Below are 12,916 nucleotides of genomic sequence, written 5' to 3'. Positions count from 1 at the left end.
ATGTTTGCTCTAGGCTAGCAGCTTATTTGGTAACAAAAATATCCTAAGAGACATGTTATCGATTTGTAATAGCTAAGTAGGTAATGCCCCTCCGGGCAACATGAACAACATTATCTCTACTATTTCGTGATATAATATATATATATATATATATATATATATATATATATGATCCCTGTTAGTCAAAAAAAAATAAGTGTTTGTTTGGGACGAACTTTCAAAGTGAATATATGATGATTTACATGGATCATTGTAAAAATTTGTACCTTATTTCATGTATAATTATTTGTTCGAAATTTTATTTTAATAATATTAATATTATATTATAAAATTAGATATTCTATATTTCAACATACACGTGCAATGCACGTGCAGAGAAACTAGCTAAATTTAAAGGCCAAACCAAACCAATAAAAGTTATATTTTTTAATCTCGGATTTTTCGGATTTTCGGGTTTTCGATTTTTTTTTTATAAAGTCTTAATAGCACAAAACATAGAATTTATGCTCTAATTATTTCTTTAATCCAAGTAAGACAGAACTATATAAAGTATTTTTCAATAAAATAACATAAATATGAGATGAGTCATAGCATTGTACTAAAATATTAAACAATAAAGACAGTAAAATCGCATAAAATAAATATTATTAATAAGCCATAATACGTCCTGTTCCTCTCCCAGCGGACTACTCACCTGGGCCTCTTTAGAGTCCTTTGAGGAAGGGGAGTCGTTCTCAGGTCTCATGTGCAAGCTGGANCAACATGAACAACATTATCTCTACTATTTCGTGATATAATATATATATATATATATATATATATATATATATGATCCCTGTTAGTCAAAAAAGAAGGAAAAAAGCAAAGGAGTTGTGAATAAGGCGGTTGCATGAGGTACGTGTCACAATATTTTCTCAGCCACCGCTTTCCAACTTGAATTAGCACAAATATTTCGCATGTATTGTTCTGTTCGTTCCCAAAAGTAAAAAATAGTTCAGCAAATTAAATCAACAATAATTTGTTCTCGTTCCATTGAATTTATTAGAGAAAAATGGTTATGGTGATTCAATATAATATTGGCCGATCGGCGATACAAATTGCCTCTGCCTTCCGCCACTGCCACATTTCTTATCATCTAGCATGTTGTGTGGGAGTGATGAGAGCTTTCTCGACTGCAACAGAAAACAGCAACAGCAGCGCTCATAATAATAAGGTGTCGAATAAGCCACCAATATGCACCGCCGACGAGCTCCACTACGTCTCCCCTAATGCTTCTGATTGGAGACTTGCTCTCTGGCGCTACCTTCCTCCTCCCCAGGTTCATTTCATTTGCAATCTACTCACAGTTATAAGTGTAATTTTTTTTAATTATCAAAATTACAGATAAAATGTGCACTAAAAATCAAATAAGGTAAGTAATATCTGATATTTTAAGAACACTTTATGTTTGTGTGTATTAAGTTAAATCCAATAAACATATGCCTATTTTGGTAAATTATGGAGCTTAATTATATAGCTTTACTGCATGCATTTTCCGTTGAAGAATTTGTACGAATTAATTTTAATAACAATTACAGGCTCCAAGGAGAAATCATCCGCTTCTTCTGTTGTCTGGCGTAGGGACTAATGCCATTGGATATGATCTTTCGCCTGAGGTAGCTAATTCACTAACTTTGTATATTTGTTAGTGATTAATGCTCTAATCTGTGCTTGCGTGTCATTAATTTCTAAATGAACTGGAAAATCTTGAGCGGGTAATTCATTGCTAGTAATGTTCTACAGGCCACAAAGACGGCGTGTATGTACATATCATTACTCATTATAAGTGAAGTGACGTTTACACATGGGGATATGAGACGGTTTATGGAGGTTTCCGTGTTCTCAGTAGATCTGCCAATATCATTAGAGCTACGAGTTCAATCGAACCCCGTAGCTTTGGCTCAGATCCTATAAATGTGTTAAAAAATCTATTACATATGTACAAATATTACATTTCGAGCCCAGACTCAAGTGATTAGTGGGTTCAGTGACATCCTGAACCCATAACGTACAAATCGTGGGTCCGCCTCTGCCAATATCCTAGTAATTATATATTGCACACACTGCTTGCACTGTGATCTCCTTTTTGAATTTCTAGCGGACTTCTAGGGAATGGTCACTCAACTAGTAAACACAGTATCTAATGTAGTTTCCTTAAACTGCTAGAGTTATGAAGGGCTTTTCCATCTGGGACTACTTGGTCCCATATTTCGTACATTTCTGGCAACACTAACTCTCTCTGCCAGAAGGATATTGGTATAAACACTGAGGGTCATCACAGCCAATTTTTATTGGGAATTTGGATAACTTACATATTTCAAAATTACATAATTATTGTAAAATCATTAAGTTTTCTTTTTGTGTCCCTATATATATAGAAAAGTCTTGGTCAAAGGAAAAAAAAGATTTAACTCATCAAGTAGCCTCGTGTTATGGTATAGTGTTATTCTCTATAGAATAGGGGGATATAGAAGTTGAGTTTCCTAAAACTATCATGTTTAGTTTTTTCACTCCAATAAGTTGACGTTCCTTTTACCTTTAATTGAAATCTGCTCCATTCAGTTATTCATGTGCTGCTACGGATAAATTGTTTCTCTATGCAAGTTTCTTGATCTCAGAATGACGGTTCCCGCTGAATGCTTCTCCTTGCTTGTTACGGTTAATTCTTACTACTATTTATGTATCTCAATTTGATGCACGTCACTGCTAACTATGTCCTGTTAGCATGTCCTTATTCCAAATGTTTCTGCTTGCTTGAGCTGACACTTCTGAAGCATGCGACTTTGATGCATGTTATGTGCTAACTATTTGATGTTTATAGTAAAACGTGCCATAATTTCAGTTGGAGTATTTCATTATTTTTAATAATATCACTTTCAGGCATGTTATCTATCTCCGAAAGGCTTCTTACTAACTTTCCACTGGTGCAAGTTAGTGCACCTAGCTTCTGATTGGTGGTTGAGTTCTAGAGGGTATTGTTGGATCTTGCAAATACCTTTGAGATATAGATTATGCAGTTGCACCAACAGATGTCCTATTCAATAGTTCTTGAATCTGTTCTTAAGAAATTAAATCATGTCTTTATTTGTTTGTTTATTTATTTATTTGTTTGTTTGTTTGTTTATTGTGATTTTGCAGTCATCATTTGCTCGCTACATGTGTAATCAAGGATTTGATACTTGGATTCTTGAAGTTCGTGGGACTGGGTTGAGCGTGCAGGAATCAGATTCCAAAAATATTGAGAAGTCTGCGCACACAGCATCTAATGAGAAGGAAGCTGCCACTGATAATGCTAATGACAGAGGTCATTCTGCATCACAGCAGTGCACAGATGTCCGGGGCACCTCAGAAAAGCATGATGCAGCCTTGGTCAAAGAAGAGCCCACTGTGGTTTCAACAGTATGGGATGAGTCACGAGTGGTGACCAAACTTACAGAAGCTTTTATGCGCTTGTCAGAGAGAGTCTCTGGCTTTGTCAGTGGAAGTCAGTCGAAGATTGTCTCTGCTAGACTTGTTCATCAAATATCAAAATTATTGGAGGGTTCTTTTCTTTACAAACGAGTTAACGCAATAAGGAAGAAATTGTTAAGTCTGCTGGAGACGAGGGAGAAATCAGCTGTCCTCACTAGCCAAGTCGGGGAACTGAGCAAAAAGCTAGTAAATATCTTTGAAGAAGGTCAACGTTCTGTTTCATCCCCATTATTTGATCTGCAAGAGCGTCTAACAACTAGAATAGGAGATTTTCAGGAACAGCTTGACTTAATCCTCAAGTATGATTGGGACTTTGATCATTACCTGGAAGAGGATGTCCCTGCTGCGGTGAGGTGATACTTTTCCATGTTGAGGGCTGTAAAAGCTTAATCTCCTTGAAATCACACTATCTGAATTTGAATTTTGAAACTTATAGATCTCGTCATTTTATCTTAATCTTCTCTTATATACTGACTAGAGATTGACAATTTTTATATTTTTTTCATTTTAGATGGAATATATAAAGGTCCAAACTAAACCAAAGGATGATAAACTACTCGCAATTGGACATTCTATGGGAGGAATATTACTGTATGCCAGGCTATCATGGTGTGGTAAGATGAGATCTAATTTTATAGAGCTCTGGCTGTTAGGCTGGTGATATGGTAGCAATGAGCACTTTAAGCAAATAACTACATTATCATTCATGTGTCTTGTACCAGTGGCAAGGAGAACATGTTGGGAGTTTGAAATTGGTAAAATAAACTATTTACTATCCAGCTTCGTGATATCTAGGTGCTTCGTGTAGACATGTTACTTTGGTTCTTCAGTTCCCGTCCCCCATCATATCACCGTTGCAAGCATGTATCCCTAATGGCCATTACCGTCCGGTGACCATGCTTTGTTTAATAATAGTTGGGGAATGCTCCAATAGGCTCAAAGAATCCCTTGGTTGGGATATGTATTTTTGTTGGTGGCATTTAATCTGTTTTATTGTTGGCTAAATCAAAATTGTGATGCACTCATTAGATGCTCTTGTACTTCCAAATTCATAGCTGGTAATGTTAATGGGCTTGACGTTATTATTTATGCTTCCAAAAGAGCGCGACAAAAATGAATGCCTATTTGCCTTTCCTGGTATAATTTCAAGTTTTCTCTGTGCTATATTAGATCTAGTTAATAGGTTATTACGTCTTTCTTCTGTGTCAGCAAATTGATAGACACAATTAAAATAAGGATAATCTTGTGTGGTTGATAATTCTCTCTGGACCTTGGTGTATAATGGTATTCCTGCGCTCTGTTGTGACTGAATGTTCTTTGTGTCTAATAAGGTTTACTCTCGGGACCATTCTCATTCCTCGTAATAATTTACTGAAACCATTTGTATCTTTTTTGCCACCGTGAGTTAACCTTGGGGCATTCTCTTCATTTCATTATTGACCATCAATGGGCTGCCATCTATATTTCTCTATTTCCAAATACTGATGCAGCTACTTGTTGACTAAATCTAAATGAGTTCTTAATCTGGAACCTATACATAAGGTAAGAAGTTTCTACTAAGAGAGTGCTTCAGTCGTGGTTGTAAGAACCACTTAAGGGTATTATTCTTCCTAGACACGGAGAATGCTGGAATCATTCACATTCATGAGAAATTTGAGCTGGCAATCAACCAGCTCTTGAGTTTGTCAAAATTGTAGGCTATGTGGAAGGCTATCATCATCTCTCCATGTATTGCAGTTAGAGTAGCTTGGATGATGTGTATTCTATGGAACTTGGTTCTGTTCTCAGATGTAAAATCCCTTTCATTAGTTTGTTGTTTTATATGGATTAGCCAACTAGGGAGATTTGGCAACATAAGGTATATTTTCCTTTAATTAAGTCACGGCTGTGATAAAGCTGGTGCTTCAGAATAGTATCATGCGACAAGTTATCCTGTCAAATTGTGCCAATCTTCATATTCTACATTTTAGTCTCCAGACTTCCTATTGCAAGACTGATTCCACCTATCCCGTTCAATGTAACGAGTCTTAGTGAGAGCAATTCAAAGAAATGTCTTTAGACCATAAAAAAATCTCAATTAAATTCTTAATATCATTAGATCTCTGTTAATTGAATACCATGAAGAAATGGAGTATATGGGAAGTTTAAGTCACTGATGCATTTTCTTTTATGATAATTCCTGTTTCTGGTTTACCCTTTTAGTTTTCATTTGGTTTTACAGCCTTCCCTATGAATTCGAACGCTTTTTTATTTAAGTTTCGAGTATTCCTTCTTTACAGGGATATAGGGAGCTGCATTTTTAACACATATTAATGGGCTTTTTGTCAATGGATCTTTCATTTAAGTTTTCTGAATTTATCAGGGTAAAACTAGATATGTAGTTCATATCCTTTTTTTTTCTCTCTTATGAATGAAGGTTTGGAAGGGAGAGAGCCTGGATTAGCTGCTGTTGTTACTTTGGCTTCATCACTTGATTACACATCATCTAAGTCCGCACTCAAACTGCTTCTACCCCTTGTAAGCTGGAAATTATATGTCTCAACACTTCTTTAGCTTCATTTGCTGTCTTCCGGTCTGAGTAGTCTTAGAGCTGTTTATCTTGCTACAGGCTGATCCTGCTCAGGTTCTCAACGTTCCCGTCATTCCTCTACGGACATTACTGGCTGCTGCTTATCCTCTTTCATCTCGCGCTCCTTATGTCTTGGCTTGGCTTAATGAAATGATATCTGCCACAAACATGATGCATCCAGACTCACTGAAAAAGCTTGTGCAGAACAGCTTTTGTAAGTATTGGCATGACTATAAAAACAGCTTTTGTGCTTTAATTCATATCAAATTTGCATGAATTTTTAATTTTAGGTCTTCTTGTTTATTGGTATAGAGAATCTGCTTGATATATTTTGAACGAGAGTTTTGGGGGCAATAGAGAAAAGACATACATGATCTAGAGGATCATTCTAGTGGTACTCTATGAGGCTCGCAGTTCGTGTTGCTAGTGTTTGTCAGACCATTGCTGCATCAGTAATGAACTATCCTAATAATCCATTGTCACCCAAAACAAACCCTCTCTTTGTCAACTAGTTGCACATATCAAATATTTATTTAGGCTTATATTGATGAATTATGACTTGTCTCTTCATGAATCATAATGTGTTTGATGCTCGTGCAGTTCTGTTTAATATATGATAATTAGGTTTGTGATAATGTTTTCAAGAAATTAATAGACAACTTGTCCTGTGTATAATTTGTAAAGATTTGGGAGCTTTGATGATCTTCCAGCAGAAGTTTTTGTGTGAATTCAGGGCCATTTCTTCCTATCAACATGTGTTGATTAGGGGTTCCATACAAATCTTTTCCTACAAATTTGCTGATAGATCTTCCTGCAGGCAATATTCCTGCTAAACTTCTTTTGCAGTTGGCTACAGCTTTTCAGGAGCGAGGGCTCCGTGATAGAAGTGGTAATATTTTCTACAAGGATCACCTTCACAAAAGTAGTGTGCCTGTCTTGGCTCTTGCTGGAGATCTAGACCAGATCTGCCCTCCGGAAGCTGTATATGGTACTATGTTTTTTGGTACTTCCATGCGAATCCTCTGTATGACGTTTAGAATTTTCTAAGATTTCTTCCTATAAATCACGATTCAAGCAGAAACGGTGAAGCTTATTCCTGAGAACTTGGTGACCTACAAAGTGTTTGGGGATGCTGATGGGCCACATTATGCTCATTATGACTTGGTGGGAGGATACATGGTATGTCTGATAAGAATTTTTAGCCTCTTTTGAATATTGAGAAAAACGGTAATAAAGATAGAGGAGAAGGAGAATGTCTTAATTTGTGTAGGATTCACATTTCATGTTTTCTTGTACCTTCTTTTCTAGTACTAGTATATCTAGAGTCCTAAATACAGTTTAGGGAATACTACTCTATTGGAGTTTCCACACACGCTCACAAACTCTCAGGGATGTGGTGTTTTGATTACCCCCTTTAGTAATATAATATTCGGGTCCTGATACTGCAGGCCACAGAACAATTGTATCCCTGCGTAGTCCAATTTTTAAGCCGATATGATGGGACCAGCTAGTAGATGTATATGCGTTCACAATCATTCTTCGGATGCTGAGCTTCATGTCATCAGCCAGCATGTTTGTTACGCATCTCGTGCTCGTTTATCATCACTACTCATATCCGAATGATGCTATAAACAAGTGAGATTTGGCTATACTACATGATTTGCTGACCTCTTCATTGCAATGTGCCGCATCAGTGAGAGGGTCCATTATTGTATTCTCTCTATTTGCGAGGTGAAATCTTAATTGTAATTATGAACCTTCTCTTTTTTTAGGGGACAAATGTGCTGCGTGGAACCTGGGGAGAGCTCATGCACAGGAATTTGACAAATGTGGTTTACATCAACCTTGTAATATCCTTTGTTTCTGGTTGCTTCTGATCGGAGTTTTTACGGGCTTTTCTCTTTATCCTTTATCTACATTCCACTTATTTTCCATCTATTATTTGGTTATTTGTTTTCCCAAATCTAGTCAGAGACGAGGCCAAGATTTGAAGTGCGTTCTTCTAAATCTTTTAAGTTACTAGGTTTTAAGTTAATAATTTATACATTCAATGAATTTCTTAAGACAAACAAGGTGTTGAACCAAATAGTCGAATCCGTAAAAATCTTTTTGGATAGAAGTTGCACTCTCAACAGGAAAGGGCAAAAAATGCTCCGAGTCAATTGGATTTGCTTATATATGTTCTTTGATAATTCATCTAAGGTTCATTCGAAGGTTCTTCTATTTTAAAATACATCCCTAAACAATTGTTGATGAAGGCTAACGGTGAAGGCACATCTGAGTATATTTGGACCTTTTTTTTACCATGTGCGCAAAACGTACAACACCTGTTCTTATCTGTACGGTTTATCTAAGCTTATCGTTTGATTAGTTTTAAATGTCAGATAAAGAAATGATATTATCTCATCTTTAGAAGATCAAGACAATTTCAAAACCTGAAAGTTACTTGAAAACGGAGAGCAATCTGAACCTTCTTACATTTCAAAAATTGGACATATCAGGTTATCCAGAAAGATTTTGCAATCTTGATGTAATGTGATCAATGTGATTCTCAAAATCTACAAGAGCCGCAGACTTGGCGCTAGGTCAAATAGTTTGTACAATATTTGGAAAGAATTATCAACACCGTTCTAAGAATAAAATGACGATTCTAAAACACCAAGTATTGAGTAAATTACTTTTAGTATTTGATGGAGTATAAATATATCCGGTATACTCTCACGATTCTCACAAGTGGATTTAGGAAGTGTAGTGTGTAAGTAGGCTTTACTCTATTTAATGAAGGTAGCGGGATCGTTATGAGAAAGAGGAAGAGGAAGAAGAAGGGAAGAAGAAGAAAAAGAAAGAAAAGGAAGAGAGAAAAAAGAGAAAGAAAAGAATAAGTAGTACCAAGTAGTCAAGGAAATACAATAACTGAAACGAACTAAACATGGCGTAATATAGATTTAAGAATATGAAGGTGCATAAGTACTACTAGATAGAATGGGAGAAACTATCAATTACCTAATGTGATGCCCGATTGGTCGGTTTGAGTTTTAGCCCTTATTTTCGTGTTTCGAGACCTCGATTAATTCCGTTTAGCGTTTCTCGATTTGCATGCGTAGTCCCTGTCATTTTTCAAAGATTTAATATGAAAATTTGAAGAAAAAAATGATTTTTAACTTTAAAAATGACTTGAGTTGACTACAGTCAATATTTTGTGTAAACGATCTTGGATCGGTATTTTGACGATCCCGGTGGGTCCATATCGTGATTTGGACTTGGGTGTATGCCCGAAATCGAATTCGGAAATCCTTAATTTGATTTGACTTGATTTGTCGAAAACTAGTAACTTGAAGGTTTAAAGATTTCCTAGGTTTGACCGTAGGTTGACTTTATGGCTATCGGGTTTGAATTGTGGTTTCGGGACTTGGTATAGGTCCATTTAACTATTTAAGACTTGCTTGCTAAATTTAGTGCAAAACGCAGTTGATTTGATAGGATTCAGACGCTAAGTTGTGAATTTTAAAATTCTTGAGTTTCTTTGAAAATTTCATGCATTTTGATGTCAGATTCGTAGTTTTAAGTGTTATTTTAGTATTTTGATCACGAGAGCGAATTTGTATGATGTTATTACACTTGTGTGCATGTTTGCTTTGGAGCCCGAAGGGCTGTGGTGAGTTTCGAATAGGTTACAGACCATTTGAACTTAGAACAAATTTCTCGTTCAGCTAGTTACTGATATTTGGTGTCTTGTGCTTCGCGATCGCGAAGGGGAAGTTGGGCTGAGGGTGAAATTCTTCTACGCGAACGCAGGGAAGTGGTCGCAAACACGGAGCAGTGGAGGGCTTACCCTTCTCAAACGCGACCTTTCCCTCGTGAACGTGATGGGTTAATGGGTCTGGGGGGCACGATGGATATACTCTACGCGAATGCGAGCCTAGGCTCGTGAACACGAAGGTCAGGTGGGTGACGCCATTGCGAACGCGGATCTACGAACGTGAAGGCTATTTGGGCCGCTGTGCTTCGTGATTGCGTCAGATGCTTCTCGAACACGAAGAACACCTGACTCCCATTGATTTAAAGTTTCAAAATCGAGATTTCTCTTCATTTTCACTATTTTCAAGTTTTAGTACGGCCTAGAAGCGATTTAGAAAAGATTTTTCATCCCCACTTCATAGGTTAGTAGATTTTAACTTGTTTTCTTACATTTTCACAAACACGCGTAGATTTTTAACCTTTAATCTATACTTTTTTATGATAGAAATTAGGGATTTAGGTAGAAATTAGAGATTTTAAAAAATTGAGATTTAGACCTTAAATTGAGGTTAGATTTTGAAACTAATCACATAACCGGCATGGGGGTGCCTTTTGGTCCGAACATTGAGTTTTGACCAAGCGGGCCCGGGGTGTCTTTTGTTGACTTTTTTCAAATCATTAAAGATTGATTCTTTTTCACTCGTGGGTAGTTTCTAAAGCCTGTATTGAATTATTTGAAATATATTTGGTTAGATTTGATTGGTTTGGAAGCTAATTCTAGAGTGATAGGTTATGCATCTTCTTATGTTTTGATGATCGAACAAACTTACAGTTGAGAACCAGATGAAGAACCTGTTCCACATCCTCAAGTACTCAAGAACAATAAGTCTCAAGTCGGGGACATGGTTCAACATTTCAGAGTCAAAGGAACAATGGAGGTAGGGGTGTTCATGGTTCCGTTTGGGTCGATTTTTAAATATTAGAAACAAACCAAACCAATTAAGTCAATTTTTTATCGATTCAACTTTTGTCGGATTTTCGTTTTTTTTATATTGTTTATCGATTATTTTTTTAAATATGGGACATACACTACCAAGCGCATATTCCGGTGACTACATTTTCAACATAACACTATCTAATCATTTGCTCTTTGAGAATTCAATCATTTAAATTGCATCAAATAGTGATGAATAATTTAAGTACTCAATTAAAAATCGATTATTTTTAGCATGAAATAAATTCTTGTACTTAGAAAAAGAAAACTACAAATCAAATTAGAATGTAAAAGGTAAAGAATTAGATTATTATAATAGTAAAGAACTAGACCAAAAATACAAATGATTAATATGTACCGTAACATTTTAGAAACTTTATATATATATATATATATATATATATATATATATATAATAATAATAATAATAATAATAAAAAATTTAAATAACTACTTTTATAGTCGGTTTGGTTCGATTTTTTCAGTTATTTTTTTTTATTAAAATCAGAACCAAACCAAATTTGATCTGTTTTTAAAACTCAAAACCAAAACCAAACTAAACCTAAAAAGTACCAATTTTTTTGGTCGGTTTAATTCGATTTTCGGATTTTTATGAACACCCCTAAATAGAGGGAACAGATGGACATCCATTCCTTTGCTGACCATACAGTCAACCCCCACAGCTGTAAAGTCGCTGCAACTATTTCTCTGCACACACGCAACAGTGCAAACAGTGTTGCAGTCACTTTATGAGGAATTCTCTTTTACTAAACATGCTTGCATCATTCAAGTGATGTCACGTATGTAATATTAACATGAAGCAAAGGAAAAACATTATACTTGCATATCTCATAATTCATCAAGTTTTCTCTCAGCTGTGTGTCCATCTGGAAAGTGACTTTCAAGGGCATCAAGAACAAAGAACGACATAACGAAGGAGTAGTTTCCTGTATTGAGTCATTATATGTCCTTAGTTGTGTTGCATCTTTGTCAAAGTGATTTACTTGTAATTCCTACTTAGCTTAGTTAGAAGCATTGTGTAGGAAACCTTTTGTAAAATCACAAACCTTGTGTTTGTGTCTTGGCTAGAGTTAGTCGAGTTGTAAGCTTTGTAATAGAGTTATTACAAAGGGGCTTGTGATAGAGTTATTACAAGTTAGTGAAGAATTAAGAGGTTAATCCTAGGTTACAATAAGTTGTAATCTAAAGTTTGCTACAACCTAAAGTTTGCTCAGTAGTGAAGTTGAAATCGTACGAGGGTAGGTTGTGGTCTTTAATCCCGTGAGCTGGGAGTTATCCACATAAAACTTTATTATGTCAGTTACTTACTGTTGTGTGTGCGCGTTCTGTGGGAACTAATAGAGAACCTAGTTTTCTATATAGTTTGGTGGACCCTTAGTTTCTATCAATTGGTCTCATAGCAGGTACTTTCTATTAGGCTAACACCTATAAAGGATCCTCATTGTTGCTCCACCAAACTTTGAAGAAGGTCAATCTAGCTACAGACCATCAAGATTCAACGGCCAATACTACAGATGGTGGAAGACAAGGATGCATGATTTTATCATGGCTGAAGATTTAGAGCTCTGGGATGTTATCTGCGCTGGCCCATTTGTTCCTACAAAGACCATTAGTGAACCAGCAGTGACAGTTCCCAAAACAAGAAAGGAGTACAATGATGCTGACCGCAAGGCTATAGAGAAGAACTTTCGAGCAAAAAAGCTTCTCGTATGTGTTATTGGACCAGATGAATACAACAGGATTTTAGCTTGCCAATCTGCTAAGGAGATTTGGGAAGTTCTCCAAACAGCAACAAAGGGATAACTCAAGTAAAACAATAGAAGATTGACATGCTAACCACCGAGTATGAGCTCTTCAAGATGAAGGATGATGAGTCCATTTAGGACATGCATACTTGCTTCACCTCTATCATCAATGAGCTTCATTGTCTGGGAGAAATCATTCCCAGGAACAAACTTGTCAGGAAAATACTTAGGTGTATTACCTGGTTCCTGGAAAAGAAAAGTAAATGCTATCACAGAGGCAAAGGATTTGCAGAAGCTGACCGTTGATGAACTTATTAGTAATCTGAAAACCTATGAAAT

The 12,916-nt window shown here is 36.2% G+C and overlaps 1 protein-coding gene across 6 annotated transcripts; it reads left to right on the top strand.

The window, feature by feature from the left end:
• LOC109228095 lies at positions 855–8,125 on the top strand. 6 transcript variants are annotated; one of them, XM_019393278.1, is made up of 12 exons: positions 855–894; positions 1,046–1,318; positions 1,578–1,655; positions 3,178–3,858; positions 4,022–4,124; positions 4,233–4,265; positions 5,927–6,027; positions 6,119–6,293; positions 6,897–7,067; positions 7,155–7,258; positions 7,528–7,714; positions 7,852–8,125. In XM_019393278.1, exons 2-11 carry the CDS (start codon positions 1,052–1,054, stop codon positions 7,588–7,590), a joined length of 1,776 nt encoding a protein of 591 aa, XP_019248823.1. In that variant the 5' UTR covers positions 855–894; positions 1,046–1,051; the 3' UTR covers positions 7,591–7,714; positions 7,852–8,125. The 6 variants fall into 6 exon arrangements, with proteins under 6 accessions (XP_019248823.1, XP_019248842.1, XP_019248817.1 ...); XM_019393272.1 differs by lacking the exon at positions 855–894 and having other exon boundaries at positions 916–1,318; XM_019393281.1 differs by lacking the exon at positions 855–894 and having other exon boundaries at positions 917–1,318; positions 7,158–7,258.

Source organism: Nicotiana attenuata, chromosome 1 (assembly GCF_001879085.1).
Source record: "Nicotiana attenuata strain UT chromosome 1, NIATTr2, whole genome shotgun sequence".
Classification (NCBI taxonomy): Eukaryota; Viridiplantae; Streptophyta; class Magnoliopsida; order Solanales; family Solanaceae; genus Nicotiana; species Nicotiana attenuata.
Note: the sequence above shows the minus strand (reverse complement) of the source record. Positions and strands in the feature narration are given on the sequence as shown.

Excerpts from the sequence above, each read along its gene's own strand:
- LOC109228095 (XM_019393278.1), top strand. The coding sequence starts at position 1,052 with ATGGTTATGGTGATTCAATATAATATTGGCCGATCGGCGATACAAATT. Across the intron at positions 3,859-4,021 it reads AAGAGGATGTCCCTGCTGCG|ATGGAATATATAAAGGTCCA; the intron begins GTGAGGTGATAC and ends TTTTCATTTTAG. Across the intron at positions 7,259-7,527 it reads ACTTGGTGGGAGGATACATG|GCCACAGAACAATTGTATCC; the intron begins GTATGTCTGATA and ends CTGATACTGCAG.